Genomic DNA, 26149 nt, shown 5'->3' on the forward strand with positions numbered 1-26149 from the left:
TATGGTAAGAACAGAGTTTTATTTTCAATAAGAAACACTGTAGAAAAAGATCATACAAAAAATATTTTCTTTATATTTCTCAATACTTTGCAGTCTTTTGTAAATGCAACCACCAAGTGAGTCAACAATACCAGACAATACTGTAGCAGCCTCATCACACAACTGATTTTTTACTCTCTGACAACATGGTGAGATAGCATACCTAATGCTCCCTGCAAGAGGCTAACACATCACCCAACGGGAGGCCTAAGGTTCTGTGGCAGCTCTGATAAACTGGACAGGATGCTGACTGGGTGACAACTCAGTGAATCACTGATGGTGAACCAAGACCCACACAATTCACTTCCCTGGATAGACAAGACAGGGACACCCACTGTGCCTTCACAACCACCCGATGCCCATGACCCTTCCCATCTCCTCAGGCAGGCCTCTCGCCTTTGAATTGCCAATCCCCTCCTTCCATAGGCCCTGATTCAGGGCACAGAGACTGTTGTCTCAGAGGTCAGGGGTCACCAGAGTTTCCTTGCTGCGGCCCCCTGGATTAGTCTTCCTCTGAGGAGAGCTGGGCTCCGTCGTCATGAACCTCCCTGTAGGCGCCCAGCGGGCCCCCTTCCACAACATAGCTCCCTGTGCTGAACCTCAGCCCCTCAGACAGCTTCTGGGCTGCCAGCTTGGCCTGCAACTCCTGCGGGAAACACACAATACAGGAGAGATGCTGACATTGAAAGGGTAATTAACCTGAAAAATGAGCAAGTGCTTAGCAGTAAGCATTAGGCTGCTATACTATACCATGAATGGAAGTAGCATAGGGAGTGTTCATCATCAGAGTTTTTGTGGTGATAATGGAATAGGTTGGTAGACGTTGCCCCAACACTTATAACATATTTAATTCCCTCATGTAATCTGATCGTACATCTGATCAGGCGTAACTTACCTTGAGCAGTGAGCATTTTGGTGTTGTTGGACAGACCTTAATGTTCCTCTGTTATGTGATGTGTCAGACAGACCCAGGGGCGACTCACCTGGTGTTTCCTGGTCTGTTCGAGTAGCAGGTCAGCTGACTGCTCCAGTGTCAGCAGCTGGGCAGGGTTGTAGTGGAGCAGTGGGAGCCTGGCAGCAGTGATGTCGTCAATGTGCTTCCTGTCTCGCTCCCTCCTGGCCTCAACGGAGAGCACCGGTGATGGTAATAAGCCTCCAGGAGATTGGCTGGGTGACAGAGACCCTGACGGGGAGCCATCTGTGTTGTGGGCAAACCTGCAAACATTACAGGAAGAGTTAATATAAGAGTTAGTAGGTGAGAATACTAGTGCATCGCCATAACTAAAGGCAGCATCACTGAACTATACAGTATTGTTATATACTTTCAGACAACGTGGACTTACTGATTAGGCTTATACTTCTGTCTCCTCATAGCCGGGTCCTTCTCAGTCCTCTCCAGGACTTCTATGTAGTGTGGTTTCTTCTGTGGCTGCCTTCCAAGGAAGGGGTTGCCAGTAGCAGGTCTGTTGAATGTGTCTTTAGGGGATCCACTTGAGCCAGTTGAGTGGTCAGACAGAGTGACCCTCTGCAAGGCCTCCGCAAGGTCGCTCTCTTTTGTCCTGTCAGAGTCTAGAGAGGCCCCTGCATCACCACCAGCCTGGGCCATCTCCATGGTTTCAGCAGCAGATACTTTGGACACACTGTCTTCTTGCAGCGTGTCAACTGTTTTGCTCTCCTGAACATTAGGTGACAGAGGTGAGACATCCAATTCTTGGACATTTCCAGGAGCTGTGTCCCCAGCTTGTCTCCTATGTTGGGACGTTCCTGGTTTATTCTGGCTACCACGTTGTCTTTGTGTCAAAGCCTGCTGGTATTTAGACTGCAGCTCTGTCCTGACAGATGACAGCATACCTTGCTTCCTCTCCTCTTCTTCATTGTGGGCAAGAGCAAGGCATAATCTCTCTGCAAAGTCTGAAATCTTCTTCCCTTTGTCTGGAAGGGTCTGTATGAACCTCCTGTTGATAACAACATATCAAATCAGTCTGTCAACAAGAAATAACACCAACTACTGCTTTCAGCTCAACTTTAAGAAAATGTAGTTGGCAGTGATAGTAAAACAAAGGAATGTCAGATTCAGGGTAAAACGCATTTCCCTAGTTCAAGTAACATCAGCTAGCCTACATTGAGGTGGATAGCATATACACACATGCGCCAAAACCGGCACCACTGTCTAGCCAACAGCTGGACGTTTCTAGAAGAATGTAATGTTGTTGTAGCAGCTAATTAATAATTTGAGTTAGCTTCTGTCAGATGAATGATATGAAGTTACTTACGTGTTAGATAATAATTTATATTGATGAAGTTACTTACTTGTTAGAGAATAATGTATCTTGGCGTGACAGTAATTCAGCAAGTTCTTCTTTGCTCTTGGTTTTAAGATCCCCCACCTGCCCCTGGCGTTCTGATGGAGCTGCCCACGATGACGAGAACATTGTTAGCTAACTAGTAGCTTCTAGTCTAAAACCCGCCCAAATAAGTTTACCGAATAGCTCAAATTACCCTATAAAAACATGACTTTGTTAGTCCATTAGCGTTACACTTAACGGGATTCTGTTGTTCAATAAAATATACTTTCATCTTCAGCTGTCTGTTAGCTTGAACTTGTATTTTGGTAGCTACGAAGCCGGAGCGCTTTCATTGTAAGCGGAAGTAGTACGGAAGTACGTTACCTTCAATATTCTTCTTCTTTTGCTTTAGGATTTGGTTGGCGGATCGCATCCAACTTTTAGGTGCATACACCGCCACCTACTGTACTGGTGTTGGAGGCCATTCGCGGCCTACCTACATTAAATTATTGATACGGTAATTCAAAATTGGGAAAAAGGAAAATTGCCCTGTCAACTATTAGCCCTCTATAAAAAAAACGCACCACCCCATTCCACTTTTTAACCCTATCTAATCATATTACACTTCCTAACTTGACCTTGTCGAGCAAAGACTACATCAAAACTCAGCAAGACAAGTACCGACAATATCTATATTTTTTCACCTTTATTTAGCCAGGTAGGCAAGTTGAGAACAAGTTCTCATTTACAACTGCGACCTGGCCAAGAATAAAGCAAAGCAGTTAGACAAATACAACAACACAGAGTTACACATGGAATAAACAAAACATACAGTCAATAATACAGTTGAAGAAAATCTATATACAGTGTGTGCAAATGAGGTAAGAAAAGGGAGGTAAGGAAATAAATAGTCCATGGTGGCGAAGTAATTACAATTTACCAATTACACACTAGAGTGATTGATGTGCAGAAGATGAATGTGCAAGTAGAGATACAGGGGTGCAAAAGAGCAAGATAAATAAATAAATAAATAAATACAGTATGGGGATGAGGTAGTTGGATGGGATATTTACAGATGGGCTATGTACAGGTGCAGTGATCTGTGAGCTGCTCAGACAGCTTGTGCTTAAAGCTAGTGAGGGAGGTAAGAGTCTCCAGCGCCAGTGATTTTTGCAATTCATTCCAGTCATTGGCAGCAGAGAACTGGAAGGAAAGGCGGCCAAAGGAGGAATTGGCTTTGGGGGTGACTAGAGAGATATACCTGCTGGAGCACGTGCTACAGGTGGGTGCTGCTATGGTGACCAGTGAGCTGAGATAAGGCGGGGCTTTACCTAGCAGAGACTTATAGATGACCTAGAGCCAGTGGGTTTGGCGATGAGTATGAAGCGAGTGCCAGCCAACGAGAGCGTACAGGTCGCAATGGTGGGTAGTCTATGGGGCTTTGGTGACAAAATGGATGGCACTGTGATAGACTACATCCAATTTGTTGAGTAGAGTGTTGGCGGCTATTTTGTAAATGACATCGCCGAAGTCGAGGATCGGTAGGATGGTCAGATTTACGAGGGTATGTTTGGCAGCATGAGTGAAGGATGCTTTGTTGCGAAATAGGAAGCCGATTCTAGATTTAATTTTGGATTGGAGATGCTTAATGTGAGTCAGGAAGGAGTTTACAGTCTAACCAGACACCTAGGTGTTTGTAGTTGTCCACATATTCTAAATCAGAACCGTCCAGAGTTGTGATGCTGGGCGGCAGGGCAGGTGTGGGCAGCGATCGGTTGAAGAGCATACATTTCGTTTTACTTGCATTTAAGAGGAGTTGGAGGCCAAGGAAGGAGAGTTGTATGGCATTGAAGCTCGTCTGGAGATTAGTTAACACAGTGTCCAATGATCATACCATAGAAGTTTGTTACATTTTAGGAATCTATAGTATGTTACTCCTCCACACAAGCCTTCGTTTGAGTGTTTGAATATTCTCTTGGAGCTAGTAGTATGGCATAAACTACATGTTATTTACATACATTCATGTATTTGCTTACCTTGCAGTAAAATACTTTCAAAGCTGCTTCATATCATATGGCATGTAAATAGAGATGAAACGCAGATAATTGATTGGGTGGCGCCACCGAGCGTTGAGAAGTAAAGATTACACTGATGCGACCAATGACTTTATAAAACTTGGATTGCTGATGGTTGGTACTCCCCAATAAGAGCATTCCTCCATTAATTGTTTTATTTTACCAGGTAAATTGACTGAGAACACATTCACAGCAACAATAGTTACAGGGGGATGAATGAGCCAATTGTAAACTGGGGATGATTAGGTGACTATGTTGGTATTAGGGCCAGATTGGGAATTTAGCTAGGACACCAGGGGTAACACCCCTTCTCTTACAATAAGTGCCATGGGATCTTTAGTGACCACAGAGAGCCAGGACTCCCATTTAACATCCCAGCCAAAAGATTGCACCCTACACAGGGAAATGTCCCCAATCATTGGGATATTTAGAAAGGGTGCCTCCTACTGGCCCTCCAACACCACTTCCAGCAGCATCTGGTCTTTCATCTTGAGACCAAGCAGGATCAACCCTGCTAAGTTTCAGAAGCAAGCCAGCAGTGGGATGGAGGGTGGTATACAGCTGCTACATAGGAATGCTTGGAATTCTACAATATTTAAATTAAATATTTCAAGGACAAAATTACATGTATTTAAGAATTTAATTGTAATGGGTAATCTAAAAATATTAGTAATCTAAAAATATATATACTTTAAGGAAAATGTTTTATATATTTTAACGTTTTATGTTTAGCTCACATTATATAATTTAAAAGTATGCATTACGGTGTCGCTAATAGAATAATTGTGGCAAAAACGAATGTAGACATTAATAAATGCATTTCTATAGGTTCCAAAACTGTTATTTTAAACGGTGGGGGAGCCATGGTGGCTTCAACACAGTGCCCCCTATAGTCATCTAGTGTATATATAAACCATTGTATGCTACATATAACCTCCCTGAAAGCTTCACAAAATGAACAATTTCAGCCACTAGACAGTAAACATTTTCATGAATGATTATAAAAACACCACATTGGTACAATGGCACATTTTCAAAACATACACTGATTTCATTAGTATGCACTGGATGTGTATCATTCAAGAAAGGCACATCACGCTTATCATAACTAATCATATTCACAGTCCTGGCAGTGTAGACAAATTACTTATACCAGTGGCTCAGGGATGGCAATCAGTAGAAATACAGTTGTTCAGTTTGTCAGATATAGTTACATATTATCCAATAGATAAAAAACAACCGATTATCATCACCGTTGTGGAGTATCAGTGATTAAGCTGTTAATAAAGGCACAAAGTATATATATATTTTACATATGTTGTACATAATTTGACTAATATTAAAATAATATTGCATCTCATTTATACAGTGCAAACTAAAAATGTCAGAAAAAGATACAGTATAAATATAAACCTTCATACATGATAGTGAATTCAAAATTCCATAAACTATACAAGAACATTCACTGTAAACAAAACCAAACATAATTCTTCAAAAGGATACTTTCAAGTATTATTTACAGAACAGTAGACTATTTACACAATATGCAACATATTCCCTTATACAGTATACTGAATAGCCTTCATAAAAAGTATTTCTTCATGTGATTACTCAATGTTAATCTTTGCTGTTATCTCCATAAGTTTCATGAAAGGTGTGTTGATTTTGGATGGGCTTGATCTTGCTTGAGAACAGGATGGGGCTGAGATGTCCACCTCTGGACTTGAGGCTGTATCTGTGATTGGAACTGAGGCAGACTCTTCTGTACTGGACTGATCAGGGCTTAGAGGGCCAGACGAAGACAGCGTTGGACTGGTTAGTGTTCCAAAGGATCTTGAGGAGTTGGTTGACAGATACCTACTGTACTCAGGAGGAGAGTACCTCAGTAAACTAGACTCCAGTCTGCTGGGTGGCGGTGGACCTGATCTGAATGTCCTAGACTGTCCTAGGTATTCTGTAGAAGAGGGATGGATTGGGGTTGGTCTGGGTTGGTATTGTGCTGCTGGAGGTTGGACATTAGTTTCAACCTCATACCCCTGTATTTCAGGTCTGTGGAAGTAAAATGAGAAAACAGAATGAGAAACTTAAAAGAAAACCCCAACTACAGGAAATGAAGCCACATGTATAATAGAGCCAGTGGTTCATACCTGGGGAGCAGATCACAGCCCACTCCTATCTCTCTGGTTTGCACAACTTCCCTTGGCACACTCTGTACAGACATAAAATACTTCAGCTTGTCTTCTAACTCATTATTCTAGGAAGAAGAAAAGAGGAAGGAACAAAGTCAGATCCATGCAAATGAGGTGGATGTGATGTAATCCAAGTGGACCAGACAGAGACAGATGATGTCACAAAAGGTGCAACACTGAATTTAGAGGTAGAGTAATGTCAAAGCACAACACACAGATTGACAATCTGAAACGTAGGAGAACGCTGGACATGAATGCACCCATAAAGTTCAAGTTTGGAAAACCACACCATACATTCATAATGTTCGGGAAGTGGACAGTACATAGTGTGGTGACAGTCCAGTCTCACCTCACACTCCACAATAGCAATTCTGTCCAGAAGCTCTGAGATGAACATGTCCTTCTGTGCCAATTTAGCTCGTAATGATTCAACCTTTACATTTTCAAGATGAAAAAAAGAAACAAACAATCCATATCAGTATAACATTTATATGTCAGTGTACTCATGTTTCCATTGACAGTGAGACAGAGAGAGAGAGACTTTTCTTAGTCATTCACCTCCTCTATCATGCATTTGACCTTCCTCTGCTGACAGAACACCATGTCATTCAGGTGTTTGATTCTCTCACGGAGCTCCCCTGCCTCCTCTTCCAACTTTTGAGAACTGTAATAATGAATTATAGTGTTATCACTTCAGTATATAATTTCAATGGGATGGAACATATAAAATGCCATTTTTGTTTTGGCATTTGTACCTCTTTGCTACAGTTGCATCTGTTTTGTATGTCACCTCCATCGAGCGTAGACGCTGTTCACATTCCTGCAGTTTATTCTGAAGATGGCCCCTTTCCTGGAAAAAATACATATTATTATAGTATTTTTGCCCAAAGGACTTGACATATTACACCTACAGTAAATACTATAGATATAAAGATAATGTTGCATGCATTATTGCATGCGTTATTCTGGGTCTTACCTGTCCCATACAGTCCAGCAGGCGCTCCACCTCACTGATCCTCTGGTCCCTTTCAGCGATCTTGGCCTCCGCAATCTTAGCATTCTTCTCTGCCTCCTCTAATCGCCTAATATACTTGTCAATTTGGGCCTAGTTGAAATATATTGATGGTAAACAAAATATATTAAAAGCTTTTAGGCAGAGAACTGGAACCTTTTATACTGTTTACATCACAGGAGGTTGATGGCACTTTCATTGGAGAGAACATGGTAATGGTGGGAGCAAAATCAATGGAATGGTATCAAACACATGGTTTCCCTTCCATTTGCTCCATTCCGGACATTATTATGAGCTTTTCTCCCTCAGCAGTCTCCTGTGGTCTACATATACACTTTTCATTAATATGTAAGATGGTGAAAACATCACCGGCCTTGCTTTTCACATGATTAATCAATCCCCGCCCTTTCTCTTCAGGCAGGGGCTTGGGTGAAGTGATATCAGAAGGAGACTCAGCAGTACCTGTAGCTTCTCTATCTCCTCTCTGTGTTTCCTCTGCTCCTCCTGAAGTCTCTCCTCATACTGTCTCTGTAGCCTCGCTGTCACCTCCTGCACTGCATGGCTGTTGGCCTCCTGAGACGACTCCACCTGGACAACACAAGCACACATCTATCAGTCAATTTCATACAACAATGTGACGATTCAAAGACTTGCTAAAGATAATTAATGTAGAAATGTCTATTGATTCTGTATTTTTCTAGTGAGTCCGGCATAAATGTTAATAGTTCAAATCTGGAGGATTGGTTCTTTGAGCTTGAACTGTCTGTCAATAACCTGTTATTCATCATCACATAGAATTGAAGTTGAGTGTTCAGCGGTCAGAGCAGACAAACCAGGTCAGAGAAGGCAATCAGTCAAAGGATCAGGGGAGTCACATCAAACGTTGAATGAAATAACCAGAGCGTGAAGTGTGTGAAATCAAGCAGAGCATTCTGGGACTGAAGTAGAGAGGGAAATGAATTGAACGGAGTAAGCCAGAGAGAGATATCAATCATATTTCAAGCAAAACACTTTAGCAGCCCCCCTATTGACAGTGGAGAGAAAATGTTTATGTTTTAGAGTTAATTTCATGCAATTCTACACATTTTGCAATGGAGCATACAGAAAATGTTGCAGTTTTAAAGCAAGTTTACTGCAATTCTTCGCATTTTGTCGTAGGGCGGAGAGATTTTGTAATTTTACAACTAATTTCATGCAATTCTTCTAATTTTTCCATAGAGTGGAGAGAAATATTTGCAGGTTTTAATATGATACTTGAGTGAGACTGACTAATGAAACCAATGGGGGCCCGGCCAGTAATTCAAACATGATTACAATATGCCATTCGTGTCTCAAATTTTGTAACAATGCAGAGGGTTCCTTATAGATCCAATGCTCCAGAGTGGCGCAGTGGTCTAAGGCACCGCACTGCAGTGCTAGAGGTGTCACTACAGACCCTGGTTTGATCCCGGTCGTGACTGGGAGTCCCACAGAGCATCGTCCAGGTTAGGGGAGGGTTTGACCGGGGTAGGCCGTCATTGTAAATAAGAATTTGTTCTTAACGGACTTGCCTAGCTAAATAAAATCTAGTACATGGACGTCACGCGACTCTTGGCGGCAGTAAGAAAGCCAGCAGCATTCAACATAGCCTAGATTTAGGTGTTTATTAATTCTAAACAAAATAACTTTTGGGAGTTTTCATACGCTTACAATTATGTTTTGATTCTTACTTGAACAGACGCTAAGATTATATTTAGTTTTGATCTTTGCAAAATAACTATTTTGGATGCAGCAGTTGTTAGCTGGAATGATATATGCTGTAGCAAAAGCTAGCCAAAGATATAGCCAAAAAGTGTTTTAAGTATAATGCAGTTGATTTGCGATGATGACACAAACATTACATTAAGCAGTACATTCATACGAGCCTTACAATCCAATTATAATCCAAAAGTAGTGTGAAATGCACTCATTAGCAACATGTGAATATAGGCTTTTTTTGTTGGCGTTCTATAAGAACTCCCTCTTGTTCTGCCACCAATTTGCACGCATCGTCCTCGTGCAGCAATGTTTGCAAACACAGAAAGGGGTCTATAGCTCTGCATTGACATGATTGGTGAGGGTGGAAGGTCCTGTATAAACACAAACTTACTTCCTTGACAACTTCCTTCACAACAGCTTTGCGCTGTTCTGAGAAGCTCAAGAAGTGTGAATGCACTGACTGCTGCAGATGCTTTATCACCCCAAATTCTGCATGGCCAATGCAGACGGCAGATGACCATGCAACTTTGCCATGGATTTAACACATCCTCTGGACTTTATATCAAAAGAAAGAGAAGAACGATAACTTTAACATTATGAATTTAATACAGTTAGATGCGCTGAAATGAAAGCAATTTTTGAAAATGAACACTCGGATTATGGTTATATGTCTGATATCGCAAATTGTTGATTTTTAATCCGAGGCTATTGACACACTTGTTGAATTATGCAACAGAACGTGACAACAACAGTCATTAATTAGGCAGTCTAGACAGCACAGGTAACTGCAGGTAGGCCTAGACAGAGCAAGTGGTTGCAGCCCCGTTCCACGAATTTATGCAAGGAAATAATCAACAAGGGGCGATGTGTTCTATGGAAAATAATGAAAGAAGTGGAAGGTGTATTCCACCACTCTAGGATTCCGGAGTTGCATTATTTTCCAGAGAATGCATAGAGCCCCAAATTCATTATCCCTTTTATACCATGGCTATAATTTAACACATTTGCCGCTAGAAATGTGTTCAACATCCACTGCAACTAGCACGTTTACTAGATAGCTACAGTAGTTGCCTTGGTAATCAAACAAAACACAGTTGTTAGTTTAGCCACAGATATAACAATGAGATACGTTATTCAAATCTTTGGTTTAGCTAACCAAACCATCACAACCAGCTCAAACATAGAACATGTACGAATGAACTATAGCCATTGAATTTTACCCTGCTGATATACCATGCTATAGGAAAATTGAACACGCTCTAGAATGCCGTTCAAGCCAATCAGAAACGAGTATTCAACAATGCCACTTCTCAAGTGTTTTCAATTGTATTGTAGATAAATATGCTCCCTTTAAAAACTGAGAATTAAAAATAGGTTTTGCCCTTGGTTCAGTCCAGAGCTATCTGAAGTCATACACAACAGAGATGCTGCCTGGGCCAAAGCTAGATTCACAGACTCGGGCACAGACTGCCAGTCTTTCAGGGGGATTGAGAAATCTGTCTGTAAAACTAGTTAAAAAAGCAAAATCGGATTATTATGTTAATACACTATCTGAATGTACAGGGAACCCAGCTACATTTTGGAAAGCAGTTATGTCACTGAAGGGTTGTGTCTCCTCTTCTCCCCCAATACATTAATTTAGATTCTGGCCCTATTACTGCCAAAATTGATATCATTAATGAATTTAATCACCATGTTATCTCTACAGGCGATATATTTAAATGTATTTCAAAGCCAGCTCTTGAAAAGAGTAGTTTGGATGTTGATGGTGAAAATCTATTGAATGATACTGAAAATGCTGGTCAGGATTTTTCTTTTAGGAAATTCACTGATAAAGAAGTCCTGGATGCTATGTTAACATTAGAGAAAATTTTTTGGAGCCTGGTCTGCTCAAGTGTGCAGACTTAATGCTGGCTCAGTAGCCCACATTTTTTATTTAACGTTGTTATCAGGAAGTATTCCAAAAGCATGGAAATCCGCATATGTGCTGCCACTCCATAAGGGTGGGGATACAAATGATTTTGACAACTATCACCCCATTTCAATACTACCTTCTTTAGCTAAGATTCTTGAATCCTTGGTTAATGTATAACTTTGTTCCTTTTTATCCGATAATTGTATTCTTAATGTAAACCAATCAGGGTTTAGGCCTGGGCATAGTACTACCACAGCAGCCACGCTAGTTGTTAATGATCTTGTCAATGCCTTGGATGCTAAAAAGAGCTGTGCTGCCTTGTTTATTGACCTGTCAAAGGCGTTCGACACTGTTGATCATTCTGTTTTGCAGAAGTTATCAAGAATAGGCCTGGGATATACAGCCTGTTTATGGTTTCAGAGTTATCTTAGCGACAGAACTCAGGCCATATTAACAGATGGGGTTAATTCTGAATTTCTTGAGATTCAAAAAGGTGTTCCTCAGGGACCATGATTGTTCACCTTGTATATTAATGACATAGGAAACACTGTTAATACTTGCTGATGCTCCAGATACTCAACTAGTCTAAAGAAGGACAGTTGAATTGCTTCTTTAATCAGAACTACAGTTTTCAGCTGTGCTAACATAATTGCAAAAGGGTTTTCTAATGATCAATTAGCCTTTTAAAATGATAAACTTGGATTAGCTAACACAACGTGCCACTGGAACACAGGAGTGATGGTTGCTGATAATGGGCCTCTGTACGCCTATGTAGATATTCCATAAAAAATCTGCCGTTTCCAGCTACAATAGTCATTTACAACATTAACAATGTCTACACTGTATTTCTGACCAATTTAATGTTATTTTAATGGGCAGAAAATGCTTTTCTTTAAAAAACACATTTCTAAGTGACCCCAAACTTTTGAACAGTAGTGTATGTGTATGTTTTATTGTTCTGTTTTTATTGTAATGTATACAGGGCTCTCTTGTAAAAGAGATTTTTAATCTCAATGTGACTTTTTTTTAAATTAAGCAAAAAGGCACGAGGGGGTTTGGTATATGGCCAATATACCAAGGCTACGGGCTGTTCTTACGCACAAAGCAACACGAATTACAGCCCTTAGCCGTGGTATATTGGCCAAATACCACAAACCCTTGAGGTGCCTTATTGCTATTATAAACTGGTTACCAATGTAATTTGAGCAGTAAAAATAAAGGTTTTGTCATACCCATGGTATATGGTCTGATATACCACGGCTGTCAGCCAATCACCATTCAGGGCTCAAACCACCTAGTTTATAAGCACATTTATATATGCAAATACACCCAGTGTATTTACACAAATGAAGCACATATCATTTTCTTTATTTTAACACAAAAAAGGTTACAAAATACCTGATACCATTAGAAAATGTATACATATATAAATATAACTGCAAATTTGACAAATTTAATACCTCAATTCCCACCAAAATCCCTATACATTCATTATTTGTCCATTTAAAAAATATATATATTTAACTACAGTGACGGCCTACCCCGGCCAAACCCGGATGACGCTGGGCCAATTGTTTGCCGCCCTATGGGACTCCCAATCATGGCCAGATGTGATACAGCCTGGAATCAAACCAGGGACTGTAGTGACGCCTCTTGCACTGAGATGCAGTGCCTTAGACTGCTGCGCCACTCGGGAGCCAAATAGTGTGTTCCCTGTCTGGGAATCGAACCCAGGCCGCGGCGGTGATAGCACCACTAGACTAGACCATCCATCTTATTGATTTCAAAAATTCAGAAAGTTTTGAGTATCTTCATCCATTGTCCAACTTTTGCATTTATTGGAATTGTTTTTATAACCTTTTAACAATTGTGATGACCGTTGCTACTTCATGGAACTCTTTCAGGGTCAGGATTATGTATCCTGTGAACACTAATGAGTAGAGTAAACTGTGCCCCATAAACAAAAAGCAAACACTTGCCAGGCCTGTACCATCCACTGTGTGGTGCTGGTGTGCTGTGTTTACAGTAGTACTCTACCTTCAGTTTGAGTGTGCAGTTCTCAGCCTGGGCAAGTTCCAGCTGCCTCTCCCTCTCCTTCAGCCTCTCCTCGGCCTGCTGAAAGGAGCTTCTTAGACTCTTCATCTCATCCCGGGAGTCCACACGATTGTGACAGCTCTCTAGTAGAGATTTCTGCAAAGGAAGCTAGTTCTTTAATTCCTCATACATCATTGCATGCAGCAATCATGAGCAGAAAGATTGACTCATACACTGAAACTAAGATTAACAGCTTAGAGCTACTTTATAAAACAAACATGTATAATGAACCAGACAGGATATCCTTCACTCTCCACAGATCAGTAGAAGAAGGAAGTATAGTGCTGCATATCTCTGTTTGAGAGGATTAAGACTTTCCGTGGAGGGTTATGAGACATCCCACTGGGTAAAAACTGGTTCAACCAATGTTGTTTCCACGTCATTTCAACCGCAAAATTCTATGTGATGATGTTGAATCAAAGTGGAAAACTGATTGGATTTGCAAAAAGCCATCAACTTAAGGTAATTTCATTTTTTTTCCAGCCAACTTTTAACTTAAATCCAATGACAGGGTGACATTTTTGGTTGATTTCACATTGAATTCACAAATGTAAATCAAAACTAGACATTTTGTGTTTGTTTATTATCTACTGTCTACTGACGAGACAGTGACAGGCCTGTTTGACAGTCGTTGATCCTGTACCTGGAGGTCAATGTTGGCAGATATAAGGGAGCTGTTCATCTGGTCGAAGCTGTCCATGGCTGCAGTCCGAACCCTCACCTCTTTCTCCAGAGTCTTCCTCTGGGAGTTGGCAGTCTGGAGAGACACATAGCACACCCAATTCTCAGATTTTGTATCCCTTTTGTGTTTATAAGAAATTGAAAGAGAAATGATTTCCAGCTGTTAGCTGTCTTATTAGTCATGTGTGGCTTGGTGTATTGTCTTACCCTGATGTCTTGTGATAGTTTCTGCATCGACTGTTGCATTCCTCCAGACTGGCTGTACATCCGCTCTCTGACCTTCTCCAGGGAATCTCTCACCTGTGCAGCACAGAGATAACACACGATTGAAGTAATCCATCCTTATTGCTTAATTAGCAAATCCATAACGTTGTCCATGTTACAGAATCCTGGTGTTTTGCTCTTGGATACCCTGCAGGCCTGTCAGGTGTACTGTACTGTAGGCCTCTGCTCTGTTTACACTCCTAAACTTGGATCAGCCTCATCGTTATCTTCTCCATCTCTACTCACCTCCCTGATGTACCTCATCTCATCCCTCAGGTGATTGACAGACCACTCGCACGCCATCACTTCCTGCTGTCTGTCCGAGCCTGTCCTCTGCAACACACCGTACACCTTGGGCCCGTGCTGCCGCTGCAGCGACATCTCTAGCTCCCCATTGGTCGCTGCTCTGAGCTGCTGAGGGAGACAGGATCAACCCGGTCAGGTTTCTATCTAGACACACTTTCTACCAGCCTGTAGATGTGTGTGTGTGTGTTCGCCTCTATGTGAGTGTTTGTGCGTTTGATTACTTGCGCATGCCCAGGTATTTGGAGCATTGCTGCTGAGCACTTGAATCTGGAGGTTGGGAAGCAGGGATGGAAACAGAGTGCAGTGAGGGTGTCATGTTTCTGCAACCCAGTACATGAGCTCCCGCTGTCTCCCTGCTATTGTTCCTCACCAACAGGGCTCTCAAGGAGCACAGGTGCACACTGACACAGGTCCTTTGTAGCTCAGCAGTATCAGGAAGTGGCTCTAGCACCTTTATGTTATCTTAGAGTAACATACAGTATGAGAGGAATCCACTGAGTGACACAGATACAGAATCTTATCAAAGTCTCACAATAAATACGTCTTACTGTGTGAAGAAGCAATATGTTTCCATTGTTATGATCAGACAGGCAGCGAGCCCGCATTTAAGTCTGTTATCTACCCTACGTTATTCAAAAATAGAGGAGCCAAAACAATGGCCTGTCCTACTATGCCACAGACTCCAGTATAAACCCTGGAAGGTGAATCTGTTTGCCTTTGACGATAAATCCAGGACACTCAAATTAGTATGATAGACCAGGTTGTGCACACAGGTCCATGTGACCTCTGTTTCAACCAGAGGCAGAGGGTTGTACCCAATACTACATATCGACATAATCAATGCTTGGAATTATCTGAGGATAGGTTATATCAAGGATAGTACAAAAGGTTCTAAATGTTCTTGTTTATATACAGTGCATAGCTTGCATATTTGTGTTTCACACGCCAATAGCAGAGTTGACCACAAATTCAGGAAGTTACTTCCCATTTTCTCACCATACCATTCTGTAACTTTCCCTTTCAAAAGCCTCTATGTGGGAAACCATGATAGCTTTTTATGTTGTGGTTGTGGTAGTTTACCTGTACAGGTGACTCACTGCCAGCTGGCCTCTCTCTCTGGATGAGTCTGTTCTTCTTCTTCCATGTTCCATTGACAACCTTCTCCTCTCGCTGAGAAGACAAACAGAAACAAATGAACTGTGTGCTCACAATATCTGGAGATATTTCACAACCCTGTAACCTGATTATTACTGAATGCTTGGAATTCCTGTTTTTTTAAAGCCACATATTTAGTCTGCAGATTATGTGCTTCAATGTGCACAACTCATTCCCCTCTTTCAGATAATGATATGGGCCAAGGGTACAGTTTAAATGCATGGATCATGTACCTGTTCTCATCAAACTTTTGATGACAGATTACCATCTTTGTTGAACATAGTCTACTGTAGTTTTGATCACTGGGAATAGTCATTATACTCATTTCTAGACCACATCTTAGTCATAACCCATACATTTAAAAAAATATGGGTTTGGACTACTGCAATGCTTTGTGGGGAAAGAGTTTCTGAACCTGTTTGGGATAGGCGGCATGTCATTCAGGCGGAAATGAAGAAAAAATGGGCCTAGCCCTAAGAAGTTAACCAGCATGGCTACCACAGCACTCTGCAGTGATTCACCATCCCATCTGGTTTGCGCTTAGTTGGACTATCATTTGTTTTTCAAGAGGACAATGACCCAAAACACACCTCCAGGCTGTGTAAGGGTTATTTGACCAAGAAGGACAGTGATGGAGTGCTGCATCAGATGAGCTGGCCTCCACAATTACCCGACCTCAACCCAATTGAGATGGTTTGGGATGAGTTGGGCCGCAGAGTGAAGAAAAAGCAGCCAACAAAAGCTCAGTGTATGTGGCAACTCCTTCAAGACTGTTGGAAAAGCCTTCCAGGTGGAGATGGTCAAGAGAATGCCAAGAGTGTGCAAAGCTGTCATCAATGCAAAGGGTGGCTACTTGAAAAATCTCAAATATATTATATTTATTAAAACACTTTTTTGGTTACTACATGATTCCATATGTATTATTTCATAGTTTTGATGTCTTCACTATTATTTTACAACGTAGAAGAAATAATGAGTAGGCTTGTCCAAACTTTTGATTGGTACTGTATATCATTTACCATCCCCTGTGTTGTTGAAGTCTGTCATTAAGTGCTTCTTCTTAGGGCAAGGCCCCTTTTTTCTTAATTTCCGCCTGAATGACATGCCCAAAGTAAACTGCCTGTTGCTCAGGCCCTGAAGCCAGGATATGCATATAATTGGTACCATTGGAAAGAAAACACTTTGAAGTTTGTAGAAATGTTAAAATAATGTAGGAGAATATAACACAATAGATATGGTAGGAGAAAATCCAAAGAAAAACCAAACAGAAACTTTTATTTTATCCTCTTAGAATGGCAAGTAAAAGGTCATATTAAAAATTAGCTCCCTGGATGCAATTCCTATGGCTTCCACAGGGTGTCAGCAGTTAATTTTCAAGGTTTCAGGCTTGTAACTTCAAAAACGAATAATAAATATCAGTTTTAGTACAGGGACAGTCTTGGAAATTCATGTTTGCGTGTGCCATGAAGACAGGACGCACCTGCTAAAATCGGTTTCCTATTGAACATACTTCTTTCCGTAAGAAATATTATAGTTTGATTACATTTTAGGGTATCTGAGGAGTAAATAGAAACTTATTTTGACTTGTTGAAACAAAGTTTAGGGGTAGATTTTCGGATTCCTTCTCTGCATGTTGAACGAGTGGGTTACTCAAATCGATGGCGCCAACTAAACTGACTTTTTGGGATATAAAGAAGGGTTTTATCTAACAAAACAACACTACATGTTATAGCTGGGACCCTTTGGATGACAAATCAGAGGAAGATTTTCAAAAAGTAAGTGAATATTTAATCGTTATTTGTGAATGTATGAAACCTGTGCTAGTGGAAAAATATTTTGATGTGGGGAGCCGTCCTCAAACAATCGCATGGCATGTTTTCGCTGTAATAGCTACTGTAAATCGGACAGTGCAGTTAGATTAAAAATAATTTAAGCTTTCAACCGATATAAGACACTTATATGTACCTAAATGTTTAATATCCATAATTATTTTAATTATTTATTTGAATTGCGTGCCCTCCAGTTTCACCGGAAGTTGTCCCGCTAGCGGGACGCCTATCACAAACAGGTTTTAAGTGTGCCTTGAATTCTAAATAAATCACAGACAGTATTATCAGCAAAGCACCCCCACACCATCACACTTCCTCCTCCATGCTTCATGGTGGGAACCACACATGCGGAGATCATCCATTCACCTACTCTGTGTCTCACAAAGAAACGGTGGTTGGAACCAAAAATCTCAAATTTGGACTCATCAGACCAAAGAACAGATTTCCACCGGTCTAATGGCCATTGCTCATGTTTCTTGGCCCAAGGAAGTCAATTCTTCTTATTGGTGTCCTTTAGTAGTGGTTGCAGCAATTCGACCATGAAGGCCTGATTCACACAGTCTCCTCTGAACAGTTGATGTTGAGATGTGTCTGTTACTTGAACTCTGTGAAGCATTTATTTGGGCTGCAATCTGAGGTTCAGATAACTCTAATGAACTTATCCTCTGCAGCAGAGGTAACTCTGGGTCTTCCTTTCATTTGGCAGTCCTCATGAGAGCCAGTTTCATCATAGCGCTTGATTGTTTTTGCGACTGCACTTGAAGAAAAGATCTTGAAATGTTCCGGATTGACTGACCTTCATGTCTTAAAGTAATGATGGAGTTTCATTTCTCTTTGCTTATTTGAGCTGTTTTTGCCATAATATGGACTTGGTCAACTTGTAAGTCGCTCTGGATAAGAGCGTCTGCTAAATGACTTAAATGTAAATGTAAATGTCTTTTACCAAATAGGGCTATCTTCTGTATACCACACCTACCTTGTCACAACACAACTTATTGGCTCAAGCGCATTAAGAAGGAAAGAAATTCCACAAATTAACTTTTAAGAAGGCACACCTGTTAATTGAAATGCAGATGACTACCCCATGAAGCTGGTTGAGAGAATGCTAAGAGTGTGCAAAGCTGTCACCAAGGCAAAGGGTGGCTACTTTGAAGAATCTCAAATATAAAATATATTTTGATTTGTTTAACACTTTTTTGGTTACTACATGATTCCATTTGTGTTATTTCATAGTTTTGATGTCTTCACTAGTATTCTACAATGTAGAAAATAGTACAAATAAAGAAAAACCCTGGAATGAGTAGGTGTGTCCAAATGTTTTACTGGTACTGTATATTTTGGACAACAACTAAAAAGCTCTTGTTTCTTAGAAGAGAAAAGAGAAGCTTCCCTACTAAACAAATATTAGCTCAGAGGAACTTCAGCCAAGACCTCTGCTCTGCAGCCCATCCAGCCAGAGAGAGAAGGCCCATCCAGCAGAGATAAGAGATGGGTAATAGTGACGCCACTGTTGTTTCATGGCCTCCTGAGCTGGACGTTGCTCCACATTTTCACACCAGATAATCCACAGAGAGAGAGCAGGCTGACAAGAAATTATGAGGGGCTCCAAATAGGCAATGTGAATACCAACAGATGGGAGAGAAGAATGGCCGTCATTATGCTTTATGGCCGGTACTGTACACACCCTCTGAAAGAACTTAATATGTCAGCCTCTATTGCATTTTAAATATTACAATATAGGCGTTTCAGCATGTTTGCAGAGGGAGCATTTATTCCAGTTTTGTTCCAGTTTTGTCCTGGATTCTTTGAAGCTGAATTAACAGAAACTGATTTTTCTTCTTCTATCCAGTCAGATAAGGGACTGTGAAAACAGTTTTAATGTCCTGCCAAAGGAATGTGACCCTCACTGAACTGACAGTGTTATTTATTCATGGGAAACCAGATGAGAGAGGCCTAGTCTGAAGAACTCAAAATCAAAAGCAATGGGCAATATTCTACACTCTTAGAAAAAGGGTTCCAAAAGGGTTCTTCGGCTGTCCCCATAGGAAGAACCCTTTTTGGTTCCAGGTAGAACTCATGGGTTCCATGTCGAACCCTCTGTGGAAAGGGTTTTACATGGAACCCAAAAGGGTTCTACCTGGAACCAAAAAGGGTTCTTCAAAGGGTTCTCCTATTGAGACAGCCGAATAATCATTTTAGGTTCTAGATAGCACCTTTTCTTCTAAGAGTGTACTATTCTCTACTTTAATTGACTTAATGTTACCTAAGCTTGGCTGTGTATGAAAATTGCTCGCATAATGAAAGACTCCACTGTGCTATATACCTCTAATATACCTCTAATACTGCTTTGTGCCCTGCGTTGTGCCCTGACCAGAAGTATACAGAATGGTGTCGTCTGCGTAGAGGTGGATCAGAGAATCACCAGCAGCAAGAGTGACATCATTGATGTATACAGAGAAAAGTATCGGCCCAAGAATTTAACCCTGTGGCACCCCCATAGAGACTGCCAGAGGTGCATAGCAATTTTGAGCCTGTAATCGAACCCACAAATGCTGATGCTCCAGATACTCAACTAGTCTAAAGAAGGCCAGTTGTATTCCTTCTTTAATCAGAACAACAGTTTTCAGCTGTGCTAACATAATTGCAAAAGGGTTTTCTAATGATCAATTAGCCTTTTGAAATGATAAACTTGGATTAGCTAACACAACGTGCCATTGGAACACAGGAGTGATGGTTGCTGATAATGGGCCTCTGACCGCCTATGTAGATATTCCATTAAATATCAGCCTTTTCCAGCTGCAATAGTCATTTACAACATTAACAATGTCTACACTGTATTTCTGATCAATTCTATGTTATTTTAAAGGACCAAAAATGTGCTTTTCTTTCAAAAACAAGGACATTTCTAAGTGACCCCAAACTTTTGAACGGTATTGTAGGTCGTAGTGACGTCATCTGCTTACTGCTTGATTCACTCAAAGTACTGTACTGATGAATACTGAATTGGCATTACTGACTGAAACCCTGACAACAAGGGAAGAGTTATGTCAATTTCAGCTGCCTTCAACATGCCTGCTTAATCAATAGATAAAGGGAAGCTAGAGGGGATGTGGTTGGAGGGGGGCACTTTGAACATCCTTCTCTCCTCCTTTCCCACTGTGCGTCCTTACATACTAATCCTCTGTTTATGTTCTATCTGTAAGGCCTCTGAAGTTAATGGGCTGGGATAATTATTATTGTAATGTGCGATATGTCCTGGCCGCTCCGGAGCGCTGCTCTCGTTAGCGCTGGTTGGCTCGTTAAGTGGGCCTAGCTTCAGCACAGACTGATACCACATTGCAGACTGGAGTGCACAGCTGGCCGTGGCAGAGTGGCACAGCCCCCATACGACTGGCACAGCTGTGTTGTGTCATCAGCAGGGCCCTGAGTATTTCCAGACCACATAACTAGACCAGGAAAACCTCTGGGCCCTAATTAACTAGGGCCCAACGTTGTTCTCCTCTGTGCTGCTCTCTGTTCAACCCTGACCTGGCTGTCGTCTTTCATCGGTAGTCAGGCTGTAAACATGCACAGCCTCCTGAAGGGAAACACCATCAGATTACACCATTAGTCACACTGCTATCAGCTGAAATGTGATGGCAAAGGGGTGGGGCAGGTTATAGGAACAGTGTACAAGGTACAAAGAACAGCATGGACCTATCTCTCTGCTTTCTGTCACTATCTCAGTCTCTGTGGAGGAGCGACCGAAACCATACTTCCCCTAACCTCAATGTGATTCCAAGCAGCACACTGTGTGCTGTCAAACACTTACATTACAAACTAGCTGATGTAAGTTTGCCAGACCACAGCTTCTCAACACAAACAGAGCAAAATGGCGAACCACCTCTGGCAAACAACATGTCTGCCTTTATTATGACGTAGGCTACTATGTGTACTAAGTAGGTACCGTGTAATTAAAAAGAGTTCCGTGATTGTTTAGTGATTTTACAGTAAGATGTCATCATGTGTCGTGTACATTATATATGATATACGGCATCTGAAAACAGACAACAGCATGCGGTTCTGTGTAATTCTGTCGTCAGCTAGGCTTGTGCATGCTGAAGAGAGTTCTACTGTAGATGAAAAGGGACATGCAGCTCCTAACTTTGTGCAGAGTACTGTGAAAATCAGACACAGCTGTGTATGGTGGTGTACACACCCCTGTGTGAATACAATTGCATAACCAACCGCCCAGATAACATAGCAGCAGTAAATCTCAGTGGTTCCACCTTTCTCTGTCTCTGTATTGTGTAGACAGTCCATGGAATGTTTCTTAAACTGGATAAAAGCTGGTTCCTAGTTCACAAACATTCCCACCTGACTTGTGTGTGTTTGAGGGATAGAGAGGGCTGTGAATAAGAAAGGGAGAGAGGCAGAGCGCACTGACTACAGGTTGAGGAAGCGACGATTAAGGGAGGGGAGAGAGGGAAAAGATAAGATCCAGGATCCATAGCGTGGTGAAGATGAAGATGTGTGAGGCTGACTGGGTGTATGAGGGTGACTGGGTGTGTGAGGGTGACTGGGTGTATGAGGGTGACTGGGTGTGTGAGGGTGACTGGGTGTGTGAGGGTGACTGGGTGTATGAGGGTGACTGGGTGTGTGAGGGTGACTGGGTGTGTGAGGGTGACTGGGTGTATGAGGGTGACTGGGTGTGTGAGGGTGACTGGGTGTATGAGGGTGACTGGGTGTATGAGGGTGACTGGGTGTATGAGGGTGACTGGGTGTATGAGGGTGACTGGGTGTATGAGGGTGACTGGGTGTATGAGGGTGACTGGGTGTATGAGGGTGACTGGGTGTATGAGGGTGACTGGGTGTATGAGGGTGACTGGGTGTATGAGGGTGACTGGGTGTATGAGGGTGACTGGGTGTATGAGGGTGACTGGGTGTATGAGGGTGACTGGGTGTATGAGGGTGACTGGGTGTATGAGGGTGACTGGGTGTATGAGGGTGACTGGGTGTATGAGGGTGACTGGGTGTATGAGGGTGACTGGGTGTATGAGGGTGACTGGGTGTATGAGGGTGACTGGGTGTATGAGGGTGACTGGGTGTGTGAGGGTGACTGGGTGTGTGAGGCTAACTGGGTGTGTGAGGCTGACTGGCTGTGAGGCTGACTGGGTGTGAGGCTGACTGGGTGTGTGAGGCTGACTGGCTGTGAGGCTGACTGGGTGTGTGAGGCTGACTGGGTGTGTGAGGCTGACTGGGTGTGTGGCTGACTGGAGGTGTGTGGCTGACTGGGTGTGTGAGGCTGACTGGCTGTGTGGCTGACTGAGTGTGTGAGGCTGACTGGCTGTGTGGCTGACTGGGTGTGTGAGGCTGACTGTGTTTGTGTGGCTGACTGGGTGTGTGGCTGACTGGGTGTGTGTGGCTGACTGGCTGTGTGGCTGACTGGGTGTGTGAGGCTGACTGGCTGTGTGGCTGACTGGGTGTGTGAGGCTGACTGGGTGTGAGGCTGACTGGGTTTGTGTGGCTGACTGGGTGTGAGGCTGACTGGGTGTGTGAGGCTGACTGGCTGTGAGGCTGACTGGGTGTGTGAGGCTGACTGGGTGTGTGAGGCTGACTGGGTGTGAGGCTGACTGGCTGTGTGGCTGACTGAGTGTGTGAGGCTGACTGGCTGTGTGGCTGACTGGGTGTGTGAGGCTGACTGTGTTTGTGTGGCTGACTGGGTGTGTGGCTGACTGGGTGTGTGTGGCTGACTGGCTGTGTGGCTGACTGGGTGTGTGAGGCTGACTGTGTGTGTGTGGCTGACTGGGTGTGAGGCTGACTGGGTGTGAGAGGCTGACTGGCTGTGAGGCTGACTGGGTGTGAGGCTGACTGGCTGTGAGGCTGACTGGGTGTGAGGCTGACTGGGTGTGAGAGGCTGACTGGCTGTGTGAGGCTGACTGGCTGTGAGGCTGACTGGCTGTGTGAGGCTAACTGGGTTTGTGTGGCTGACTGTGTGTGTGAGGCTGACTGGGTGTGTGAGGCTGACTGGGTTTGTGTGGCTGACTGGGTGTGTGAGGGTGACTGGGTGTGTGAGGCTGACTGGGTGTGTGAGGCTGACTGGGTGTGTGAGGCTGACTGGGTGTGTGAGGCTGACTGGGTTTGTGTGGCTGACTGGGTGTGTGAGGGTGACTGGGTGTGTGAGGCTGACTGGGTGTGTGAGGCTGACTGGGTGTGTGAGGCTGACTGGGTTTGTGTGGCTGACTGTGGGTGTGAGGCTGACTGGGTGTGTGAGGCTGACTGGGTTTGTGTGGCTGACTGTGGGTGTGAGGCTGACTGGGTGTGTGAGGCTGACTGGGTTTGTGTGGCTGACTGTGGGTGTGAGGCTGACTGGGTGTGTGAGGGTGACTGGGTTTGTGTGGCTGACTGGGTGTGTGGCTGACTGGGTGTGTGAGGCTGACTGTGTTTGTGTGGCTGACTGGGTGTGTGGCTGACTGGGTGTGTGTGGCTGACTGGCTGTGTGGCTGACTGGGTGTGTGAGGCTGACTGTGTGTGTGTGGCTGACTGGGTGTGAGGCTGACTGGGTGTGAGAGGCTGACTGGCTGTGTGAGGGTGACTGGGTTTGTGTGGCTGACTGGGTGTGTGGCTGACTGTGGGTGTGAGGCTGACTGGGTGTGTGAGGGTGACTGGGTTTGTGTGGCTGACTGGGTGTGTGGCTGACTGGGTGTGTGAGGCTGACTGGGTGTGTGGCTGACTGGGTGTGTGGCTGACTGGGTGTGTGGCTGACTGGGTGTGTGGCTGACTGGGTGTGTGGCTGACTGGGTGTGTGGCTGACTGGGTGTGTGGCTGACTGGCTGTGTGGCTGACTGGGTGTGTGAGGCTGACTGGGTGTGTGTTTTGGGACTCACTGTGTCTGAGGTTGGTTTCTTGGTCTCATTCTGTTCATTGTCTCCTGTATGAAGAGTTAGTCTGAGTCGCCGGATCCTCCTCTGGGGGAATAAAAAACAGACAGAAACATACACAGACATAAAAAGAAAATGTCAATGTCACTCAGTTCAAGCTCATGCACCAGTAATCAATGTCATAGTTGGATGAAAACTAAAATGTGTTGTGTTTCCCAGTGTCACTCTTTATGACATAAAAATGGATCGGTTCATATGTAATGCGATCTAGCATGTGAGCACAAGATTTGTGTTGTAATGAGCCTGATTGTTGTGTTACAATAAGCAGTGGAATGTTTCTGATGGGGTCCAAATACAACAGGTCACCATCAGTATTTATAATTATAGACTGTGACACCACAAACAAAAATTATGCAAATGTTACTGCAATGAGGTAACAGCATCAATACGCCTTTTACCACTTCAAGCTAGCACTATCTTGTTCACAATACATCCCTTTAGGACCAAGGTGCCCTAGGAGCTGATTAACATACTGTAAGTCAATGGGAACAATGTTTAGGCAGGTTCACTTTCTTAAAAGGTGTTAATTGCTAAAGTAATCTCTTGGTTGAGAGTGAAACATGACGCTGTAATCATCATAAGGATTAATCCAACTCCCTGTTAGCTTTTATGTTGGCTATAAATCCTTTGGTGTCACTTCATTAGCTGTGAGAATGGCTTTTATTGTCAGTTTAAAGACGCTGTCTGCTAGCCGCTCTGGGCTGATCAAATAAACATGACAGCCATGCCTCCCAGATACTCGGCTCTCATTACAAGCTCAAACAGATACACATATCCCTGAGCCACATGCAAAATTCCAACATACCGGCAACACTCAAAAAGTGAGAATGATTAGTTGTGATGTAGACATGCTACGAAAACTAGCCTTGAGCAGGCAGATGTGAGGAAAACAGATTAAGAGAGAGAAAAGTGAACGGGGAGTAGGGGGAGCGGAGACAAAAGCAAACAAACACCAGATAGTCTACAAACACACTGACTTACACAAACCAACACGCCATGCTACTCATCTGACAGGCGAATGAGTGATGTTTGGGTTCTACCCTGGGACAGAGTGGCTCCCTGGGGCTCCTTACCTCACTGGGCTGCTCTGGACTGTCCTCGGTGGTGATGACCGATCCTGGTGAGCTGTAGCGTAGCATGTCTCCCCTGGTCTCTGTCCACTCCCCTGCTCTCTCTTTTCCTCTCTCCCTCCCTCTCTTCCTCTCACTCTCTTTCCAGACTACTGTACAAACTCACACAGCCCCCAGCTCCAGCCACTGGAAGAGAGACTAGAGAGTGAATGAACAAGACGGGAGGGGAAAGAAAGTTCCACTCTGACAAGTTTCTCTCTTCAGTGTTATGTATAATTCATTTTCCAGTTGATAAACAAGGCCTGGTATTCCTGTTGAGTGCCAGTCAGTCAGTCAGGGGCTAGACTACAGCCCAGCTCCACACAGTCCCTACTGCTCTACTACTGTATAGAACTATGACACTGTCCCAGCCCAGACTGTAGACAGCACCTGACTCCACCTGGCTGACTGCGTCTCTCTCTCTCTCTCTTTCCCTGAGCCTCCCATCAGACCCACTCTCTTGCTCTGCACCTCCCACCTGGGTTGGGCTGTCACAGGGTGGGCCCTTACAATCATGGACAGGTAGAGCTCTATGGCAC

At 43.2% G+C, this 26149-nt stretch overlaps 1 protein-coding gene across 1 annotated transcript; it reads right to left on the reverse strand.

Annotated features, from left to right (window-relative positions):
* LOC115204730 (early endosome antigen 1) lies at positions 1-26074 on the reverse strand. The gene is made up of 19 exons (XM_029770447.1): positions 25575-26074; positions 24448-24528; positions 15678-15767; positions 14538-14705; positions 14235-14327; positions 13990-14103; positions 13290-13442; positions 8063-8188; positions 7565-7693; positions 7344-7438; positions 7147-7252; positions 6938-7021; positions 6547-6653; positions 6011-6448; positions 4717-4792; positions 2350-2477; positions 1383-1994; positions 1023-1254; positions 1-685 (listed from the first exon to the last, which is right to left on the reverse strand). Exons 1-19 carry the CDS (start codon positions 25638-25640, stop codon positions 542-544), a joined length of 3042 nt encoding a protein of 1013 aa, XP_029626307.1. The 5' UTR covers positions 25641-26074; the 3' UTR covers positions 1-541.
* Positions 26075-26149: the final 75 nt, after the last annotated feature.

Source organism: Salmo trutta, chromosome 12, assembly GCF_901001165.1.
Source record: "Salmo trutta chromosome 12, fSalTru1.1, whole genome shotgun sequence".
Taxonomy (NCBI): Eukaryota; Metazoa; Chordata; class Actinopteri; order Salmoniformes; family Salmonidae; genus Salmo; species Salmo trutta.